A 9753-nucleotide genomic window follows, 5' to 3' on the forward strand; every position below is an offset into this window, starting at 1 on the left:
TATATATATCTCTGTATCTATTGGAACTATAATTAATCCATAGATTCATACATATATATATATATATATCTGCACACACAGGCAGTCCGTGTTATTTAAGATTTGGAGGCTAAATTGTTAGCCCCATTGACTGAGTGATTGATTAATCGATTCATCAAATCCAGAGTTGATCCCTTAAGAGTTTTGATCAAGCCAGGATTGTTGAAGGGGTTTACTATAATTTTTTGGCTATGGCGAGTGGTGGTGGCGGCGGCGGCAACAGAACAGGGCAAATCAATTCACAGAAAGATTTAGCAGAAGAAGAAGAAGAAGAAGAAGAGGAGGAAGAAGAAGAAGAAGAAGAGGAGGAGGAGGAGGAGGAAGAAGAAGGGAAAATAATTTGGACTACTACTACTACTGCAGGCGCATCATCTTTTAATCATCCAATCCCAAACCCTAATTTCAATGCAAACCCTAGTTTCAGCACAAACCCTAACTTTACTCCAAGGCCTACTACTTTTAATCCCCACCCGGACTCTAATCCAGTGGCTAATCCGAACCCCAACCCTAATTTCAATCCAAACCCTACTAGTTCTAACCCTAACCCTAACCCTAACCCTAACCCTAACCCTAACCCTTACGATATGATGGCTATAAACCAACAATCTCCATGGCCCAGCAGCTCATTATACAATTATAGCAGCAATAGCAACATGAATAATCCGCTGTCATGGCCCACTAGTGCTTTTCTGTCGAATCAAGACCTTAATCCCATCAGTTTTACTCAATCCTTACAAGAGGGCCTGGCCAACATAGAATCAGCTAACCATCCACAGCATCTAACTGATAATTACACTAATTACAGCCTAATGATGGGCAACATGATGATGAATCCTGACCTGATTAGCATGCCATCATCATCGTCCTCATCGCATCATAATTTTATAAAGCAGGAGACTGACGATCAGGATGTAATGAGGCGCCCTAATTATCCCAACCCTAACTTTAGTAATCCTCCCAACCCTAGTAATTACAGTGATCTTATGATCACGAATCCATCCACGACGGCTAGGTTTGAGGATGATCCTTACAATATTTATGGAGGAAATAGGTATTTTGAGCCCCTAATTAGGGGTGGGGAGGCCATCTCTCAATCCATGTCTTCTTCATCAGCCAGTGATCAATTGCTGTATGGAGGCCAAGAATTCAACTCTGTGGAATTAGCAGGCGACTCCATAGATCAGATTCAATCAAGGGCCACAAATGCAGTGATGATGATGGGGCCTACTAATAGCAGCACTGTATCAGAGAAAGCAACTGTTGCCATGGCAGCAGCAGGAAGAGGAAGAGGAGGAGGAGGAGGAGGAGGAGGAGGAGGAGGAGAATCATCAGCTATGAATCAATTGGGTGCACTTGCAGGAGATTCTTCTGAACCATTGGGCGAGATTGATCCCTCAGATTCATTGATTCTGTCAGATCAGAAAGATGCTTCACCGGATTCAGCCAAAAAAAAGTAAGATTTTTAAATTTCTTTTTTGTTTCCCCCATCTGAATCATTTGATCTTTTCTCAGTCATTTAGAATCTAATCTACGTTTTAGTTCTGAGAAATCTACATATTTTTTACTAAATCATAACATCAATTGGATTGGGTCATCCATATCTGCTTGATATTTTGGCCATTTCACATCAGCAAATTAATTTAGACCTTATTATCATTGTTAATAATCCACGGACTACTAATTGGAGGGAGAAATCTAATAGCTTTAGATCTTATAAATTCTCTGCCATACCGAATCTGATACAAATTAAGGAAATCTAGGTCAATATTTGTTGCCATTTCTCATCAATGCGGCCATTAATGGAGCGCAAACAAATTAAGATCTTATTATTGTTGGGACCATGATGATTAATGAGCCGCAAATGGGTAAAAAAACACAATCCGCTCAATGCTTTTTTATGCCAATTCCCACAAAACATATGATATATGAGAAATTGGAGGGGCTTTTATTTATTTATTATCTAATTCCCACAAAACATATGACATGAGAAATTGCAGGTTTCATTTTGGATTTGTTGGTGGGTGTGTGTGGGAAATTGTGATTTAATAGGAGGGTTTGCTTTCCTGTGCTTTTTTGGTTCAAAATGGGAGGAAATATGAGGATTTTTTTTCCTTACTTCTTTGGGTTGTGTAAAAACCCTAAAGTTCCCTAAAGTCCCCTAAAGTCCCACCCAATGGGTCAAGAAGAACTATATAGGAGAAGTTCTTTTAAAGTAACTTAATAGAAATCTATGTTGTCCATGGACATATGGAAACAAAAAACACCTCCTCTTTGTCCCATCTTTTGCCCCATCACCACATGAAGAAGGCCTTCCTTCACATTGTCTCCCATGACACATTATTAGCTGTTTTTGGTGGGAGACATAGATAAATATAGATAGAGATTTATAGATAGATATAGACAAGATAGATAGAGAATGAGAGAGAGATAGAGGAACAAAGAAAATGCCCACCCCCTAACTCTTGATCCATCAACACTACACTCTCTCTTCTGTCCTCCCGACCATTTTCCTAGGACATTTGCTTGTGCTGGGGACAAAATTAACAAAAGGAAGTCAAAGAAACCGCCGACCTCCCGATTCCCAATACACACACACACACACACCCGATTGATGAGAAACTCCCGAGTCATTCTTCCTTTTCTTTTTTCCCTTCCTTTTTTATGTTTTCCCACGGCATTGTCGTAGCAAAAGAGCCCACTTTCCTTCACGTTTTCCGGATATTCAATGTCAATTTCCCTCTGTCTTTGTCTTTGTCTCTATTTCTTTCTCACTAGTAGTAAAAACAAGTCTTTGGACCACCCAAGGGCCTATGCTAGTTTCATGGTTAAAAGCAATGTCTCCACAAGTTGGTTGCTTTGCCGATCCTCGCGCCGATGTTATTATTCATTTCGTCAAATTTATCATCCTTGTCGCTCACTCTCACACGTAAGTTCCAGATATTTTTTCCCCATCACATTGTTGGGAAAAGCCCACTTTCCCTCTCGTTGTCTCCCGATGCTATCTCCTCATGTCTTAAATATACTAATGGCACAACATGCTTTAGATATTCGTCCCCCCCTAAGTTTACGGGGATTAGGCCCAATTCCCTCGTGTTTCCCGTCATTAAAAAAACAAAATCTCCCTTGTTTCTGTGCCATCCTTTGTCGTTTACTTGTTATGTTATCAGAAAATATTATAGTCCTCGTTTTCTGACGTTTGTCCCCATGTAACATTTCCAAATAGAATTTCCTTCCTCATCTCTCCAACTCACAAAATGTTAAACACATTTGCCCATATGGGAAAGAGCCAACTTTCCTCTTGATATATTTACCTACACTATACAAAATGTAGTAGAGGCTTTGTATATCTAGCTAGCTACAGAGGTTCTAAGAGGGGCATGGTTCTCTTCGATACTCTCCTACATGTCTCAACTAGAAGATTTGTGCATTTTTTATGTAGGAATTATCCAATTAATTTGCAATCACATATATTTCCCTCCAAATGATCAACAAATTTAGAAGATTTGTGCATTTTCCATGTAGGAATGATCCAACTAATTTGCAATCACATATATTTCCCTCCAAATGGTCAACAAATTTAGAAGATTTGTGCATTTTCCATGTAGGAATGATCCAACTAATTTGCAATCACATATATTTCCCTCCAAATGATCAACAAATTTAGAAGATTTGTGCATTTTCCATGTAGGAATGATCCAACTAATTTGCAATCACATATATTTCCCTCCAAATGATCAACAAATTTAGAAGATTTGTGCATTTTTCATGTAGGAATGATCCAACTAATTTGCAATCACATATATTTCCCTCCAAACTATCAGAATTAAGTAGGTTCTATGTCCCTACAATGTTCGTAGTATACATTTTTATTTACCAAAATGTCGACACCTACGAGCATGTGCTGTTTCCTTACAATCTTCATAGTACACACTTTTATTTCCTACAATGTTGACACTAGGGGTTCGTGTTATTTCCTTAGAGTATGGTCACTATAAGCTCAAACTATGTCCCTACCATGTTCAAAGTTATAATGAGATTCTACTAGAGATGCTCGACAAGCTAGCTACATATCTATCTAGCGATGTGGTCTAGTTGTTTGACTACATTGAGATGGGAGAAGTTTTAAACATTTTCCGAATCAACGAATGGAATTGACGACTAGTAACTATAAGTTTGCTTGGTTGGATATCTTTCCTCTTCCTTGGCCTAAAGAAACTCATGACAACATTAGGTGCGAATACTCTACAAAGGTTAAGAACTTTCTATTCTACTCCTTTAGCCGCACCGCAACCGGTCTCTTTAAAAGCGAATCCCCGCAAATATCGCCTCAACCGTAGTGTGGAAATGTCTCCGAAGAGTAGGCAGGGGTCCGTAAGTTGGGCATTTGGTCCATGTTAGTCAGTCACGTGGGGTCTACTCGACGAGCAATGGATCTATCATGCGAAAGAGATTAACCTCTCATGTCCATGGATTTCTATCGGAAATGGAGACGGCCAATAAACACAAACCATGGGACGAAGATACAAGTCAATCCGCGAATCGCACGCCTAAGCTTAGATATGGAAAATGGAAAGAAAATTAGGCCATGGGTTTGTCATTAAGTATTAATCATTAGAAAAATGGGTTACATTAGCACATGCATGAATGAGACAGCTTGGTAAAAGAGAAGAGAAGAAAAGAGGAGACCAATTTAAGTGCATTAACTAAAGGCATTTAAATGCAAACTCATCCATTTATGAGTTGGAAAACTTGGGGTAAAAAACGAAAAAAAAAATATTAATTACAAAAACAAAAAGGAAACTAACTTCTAATTGAATTTTTAAAAAGAGAGAGAGGAGAGGTTTAATGATCAATTTATGATTGCGAACTGCACAATTAAATTGCTGGCACTCAATAATATTATTTGATCGATCCAATTAATTACTGAACTGCAAACATTTTAAGGTTCTATTATACATTTAAAAAAACAAGGAAACTGGATTTCACTCATTATTAATCTTGCATTGAAAAACATTAGTTATAAATTACTTTGATTTGTTTTAACTAACATTAGAATCAATTTGAAGAGAAAAAAGAAGCGAATCAGTTAATAAGTTAGTTGAGGTCAATTAATTAAGGTTTAAAACATAAATGAAATGGAATTAAATTCTCAAATGAGCTATTTACTAATAATGAAGGGATGAAGTTTCAAAGAGCAAATGGAGGAACTAATTATGTGTTTTTTTTGGGAAGTAATAGAGTGTTAAAAAGAGTTAAGTAAATTTAAATGTTTTTTTAATTTAATTTTATAACTTATTGTGTTATTCACATATCTAAGCAAAACATTTAACAAGAAGTCAAGACATTCATTCATTGATTCATATGTGTCTCATGTTTTCTCGACAAGATCGATAGCGGCCAAGCCGAGGAAGAAAGGGCAAAAGCGCAACCGAGAGCCGAGAGTCGCCCTTGTCACGAAAAGCGAGGTCGAGCATCTAGAAGATGGATTCCGATGGCGGAAATACGGACAGAAGGCAGTAAAAAATAGCCCTTATCCCAGGTTCTCTCTCATTCCTTCTTCTACACTACACACATGTTTGCATTGCGGACATTGCGCACCATCTTGCATTGTGCACACACGCACGCACACACCTATTTCTATGACACTATGGAAATATATGTTTGTCTCGTCCCGACTCACCTTCCCCAATTCTCATGTTATAACATGTCCTAAGTCTAGGCTTAGGCTATTGACTAAAGGTTTCTTGCAATGGTGCCTTGAGCATCTCCCAAAAATGTTCACATATGTCGTTGGATACTTGATATAAGTGTTGCCAGATGCAAGGGGAGGTGTATGTGCAAACACATGATTTGCTAAATGAGTTGATGCATTAGTGTCTAGTAGTTCGGTATTGATTGGTTTGCAAGATTTGGATGTTGGAAAAACGTCAAATAAGGAAGAGTTCTAGATTTCAGAGGTGGATTCATCTTCATACCATGTGCCATCCTTCATGCTAGCTGTTCCTATTCCTCAAAACTATTTCGAATGACAAACCTCTTTTAGACACCTATGTAGACGGCCTTATAAAATGGACCTCTTATGGTTTGATTGGATAGATTACCGTGTTCTATTCCAATAATATTTGCCATAAATGTTGCAAATGTTTGTTTCTCTGTATACCTTATAGTAGTAAATATTTCATCACGAAATGCTTCAAGGCTCTTTCAGGAGTTTCCTTTAAATTTTGTATAAAAATGCCCTTGTCTATAATAGGTGTTTGGGGTCAATTCGGTTTGATGATGTTGACATATTATCATAACTTGTAATTTTCATTAATAGACCCTTATCTTATAATTTTTCTTTTTATCTAGTTAATATCATAGCAAGCAAAAACATCTTTGTTCTTCTCACCTTTTATTTAAATCATAGTTCCTATGAGGGTGAACCTATTGCTATTTTCATACTAACAATCCTTGTTCAACTACGTTTACATAGTTTTCATTGTTGCTTTTAGAATAAAATAAAAAGCGAGTTCTTCGTTAGAATACATTCTTTAAAATAAACCAATAGTGGTCCCTTAATAATTCTTCAACACATCCTCTTCTCTTTTGGTAGAACATCATCATCCAAATGAACTTTGATACATTCAATATTGTTCTATGTGCACGTGTTTTCGTGAACGCATTTCGTTTGGTTCTCATGATAGCCTAGACCATTGTTATGCTCTTTCCTTTCAATGCTTTTAGTTTATTTTGTATAGATGACTTGTGGGTTCGAACTTCATATCCATTGTGAACTAAGTTTCCCACCTTTTTAATGCATTACAACACAAAAAGTACATTTCAATGTACCACGTTCCTAGATCAAGTTGTGTCTTGTCCATGCATGATAAAAAATTAGGTGCAGTGGTAAAGTCCTCCTTTAAAGATAAGACAAACCTATTGTTAGGAAGGTGAAGAGGAAGCTTGTCCTTTTTGCAAGCTCTATCAATCCTTCTAAAAATCTTCTTTCAACTGTCACATGAATTAACAGATGTAAAATATTGTAAGTTATGAAGTACACTTTTCCAGTGAGTTAGTGTGAGCTAGTGTTGGCCATATCAACAATCCAAACACATTGCAAATAGTTTATTGGTAGTGCGATTCATTCACGAACACAATTTATTTACCTTGATTGCATGTAATCCCTTGTCCCAATCAAAAGTGATGCTTCTTAATCCTTGTCATACCATCTTCAAGTTGGCCATGTGCACAAACATACGACCACCAACTCAATGCCTTTGTTGGATTGCATCATTGCATCACATCTTCATGAAACATGAAAATACCATAATTTTTTCCATCTTTCTCATTATATTTATGCTTTGTTTTCTCCAATCTCATTTATTTCCTCTGATTGAAGCATAAAATTGGAATCAATTGTTCTTATTTAAAGTTAAAGAGATTTAGCTTGAGGTTTTACTGATTGAATATTGCCGCAATATTTGCAAAATATAGAAAACTAGCTTTATGGCATCAAAGATTGATCATGGTATTTAGCATTGGCGATGAGATTCAATTTAAAAAATAAATATCATACTATATTGTGTGCCTCTCCTATGATGGAAACAATTTTCTTGGACTTTTATTAGAGGGATGTGCATATGCGTGGATAAGGAGAATCTGATACATACGTGTGCATGATCATATTATAAAATTTAGTGGGCTATGAATAGTACACTACTATATTAACATGGTGATTAGGGGATCTATGGCTAACCGATGAACCAATGATTACTTTCCGTTGAAGATCCCCATAAAACGTTCCTTATATGGGGATATGGTCTCTCTAGCATGACCCCCACATGGCAATTTCTTTTACTCGTACATACGAGAGTTGGTTTCACACTAACATCTTTCTCTTGGTTTGTGCCAATTCCCTAGATCATCATATGCATGCATGTGTACTTAGGGCACACCTATTGGTTTCCTCAAGCTACTTCTTAATGTCAAGCTAGACCTACTTGATTGATGACCACATCACAATAGTGATGACAAATACTTACTTAGGAGCTGCTACCTCTTATGCCTTTCCAAAGGGATTGTTGGTTTTGGCAAATTGTGCTCACTTGATTTTTGTGAAAATTTGATGCATGTTTACAACATTTGGAATAATATTTGAATGTTAGAACTTACAACTTGTGCTACTAAGATCAATGAATTGGTAGAAAACTAAATAATCCTATACTCATAGTAATGTTCATCTAACATCAATAGAAAAATAAATAATCATATGTTCATGTTGATAAGGGTTATCATATTTTTTTTTTCCATAAAAAATATCCTCCATTGGTATTAAAATAGTCCACTATTACAATGAATATTGCATGTGAATGTGGTTGCATCAGGTTTTAGACCTGATAAGGGTTATCATATTAATCATACATTCATATGGTAATGGTTATCATGGAATAACATATTGAATTCATATGATTATAACTATTTATAAAACTTTACTTTTTCATTGTAAATTATAAACTAGAATTAAATGCATGTTGGAATGTTGGATGCAGGAGCTATTATAGATGTACAAATAGCAAATGCACAGTAAAGAAGAGAGTTGAGAGATCACCAAAAGATCCAAGTTTAGTCATAACAACATATGAGGGTCAACACAACCATCATAGTCCAGCTGTTCTTCGTGGGGCAAACACAACAATGGGATCAGGAATGGACCAACAAATGCACATGCAATTTCTCCAGTTTAGTAATGCACTACCTTCTACAATGTGTGGACCATCCACTACAAGCATTAATGATCCCCATGGTGCCTTCTCTTTTCCCCAAACATCTCAACATACTTCATATAATCTTCCTCCACACCTCAATTTGCCACCTCTTAATTATCCTCAACTCCCTTCCTCCAACTTTCTTTTCCCTAATCCCTCCTTGTCAACCTTCATTACAAATCCCAATCCTAACCCCAATCCTAATCCTATCCTCCCGTCTCATCCACCAACTTATACTCATCATCTTGGTTCTCATTCTCCTAACACTCCTCACATTTTGGATCCTTCGCACTCTTCTACTCCTCTTGACCACCTTAACCATCATACATCTGCACCCTTAGTCCCTCTGACCTCCTTTTCGAACCCCCTTACCACCCAACAATTACCTCAATCACAAATCCTCCTCAATTCAGAGAGTATTCTTGGTGGCATATTGTTCTCGGGCGATGGGAATCCTAATCCTAACCCTCAATAGTTACGAATAGAATGGTCAAAACAACACTTCCTTTGAATGATGGCCATATTTTGGCCCAATTCTTTGTCATGAAATCATATCATAAGTTAGCACTATATACTTGGTCACATTGTTTATACACAAAAGTGGAGTACACACAATTATATGCATATGATTTGAGGTCCTTCCATTTCATTACAATTTTGAGTTGCTACACATCCCTATATTAATAGAGAAAAAAGAATCATGATAGTGAGTTAAGAAATCCCAATGTGGCATCTAAATTATAGTGTGTGAATGCTAGCTACAAGATGTACAACATAGCCTTGGTTGTTAAAAGGATATTTTGAACATATAAACGTAATCATACAATTTATATAGGAGATATTAGCAATTGGATCATGCTTGAGCTGGTTGTGCTAAGAAAAAAAACATGAGGAGGAAACAAGGAATGTGTCTATGCATGAACATTACATGAGAGGTCAATGGAGTTTATGCAACAAACACATGTAC

The 9753-nt window shown here is 36.9% G+C and overlaps 1 protein-coding gene across 1 annotated transcript; it reads left to right on the forward strand.

Moving 5' to 3' along the window:
- Positions 1 to 215: 215 nt before the first annotated feature.
- On the forward strand, positions 216 to 9410 carry LOC147863388 (uncharacterized). Its single transcript, XM_087320997.1, has 3 exons — positions 216 to 1492; positions 5426 to 5578; positions 8571 to 9410. Exons 1-3 carry the CDS (start codon positions 231 to 233, stop codon positions 9259 to 9261), a joined length of 2106 nt encoding a protein of 701 aa, XP_087177123.1. The 5' UTR covers positions 216 to 230; the 3' UTR covers positions 9262 to 9410.
- Positions 9411 to 9753: the final 343 nt, after the last annotated feature.

Source organism: Azolla caroliniana, unplaced genomic scaffold (genome assembly GCF_043228905.1).
Source record: "Azolla caroliniana isolate FFs.n. ecotype wild unplaced genomic scaffold, voAzoCaro1.0.p SCAF_6, whole genome shotgun sequence".
Taxonomy (NCBI): Eukaryota; Viridiplantae; Streptophyta; class Polypodiopsida; order Salviniales; family Salviniaceae; genus Azolla; species Azolla caroliniana.

What these genes read in the sequence shown, in the direction of transcription:
- LOC147863388 (XM_087320997.1), top strand. Translation starts at nt 231, where the DNA reads ATGGCGAGTGGTGGTGGCGGCGGCGGCAACAGAACAGGGCAAATCAAT. An exon ending in CCGGATTCAGCCAAAAAAAA is followed by an intron (nt 1,493 to 5,425) that starts GTAAGATTTTTA and finishes TTTCTCGACAAG; the next exon opens with ATCGATAGCGGCCAAGCCGA. An exon ending in AAAAATAGCCCTTATCCCAG is followed by an intron (nt 5,579 to 8,570) that starts GTTCTCTCTCAT and finishes TGTTGGATGCAG; the next exon opens with GAGCTATTATAGATGTACAA.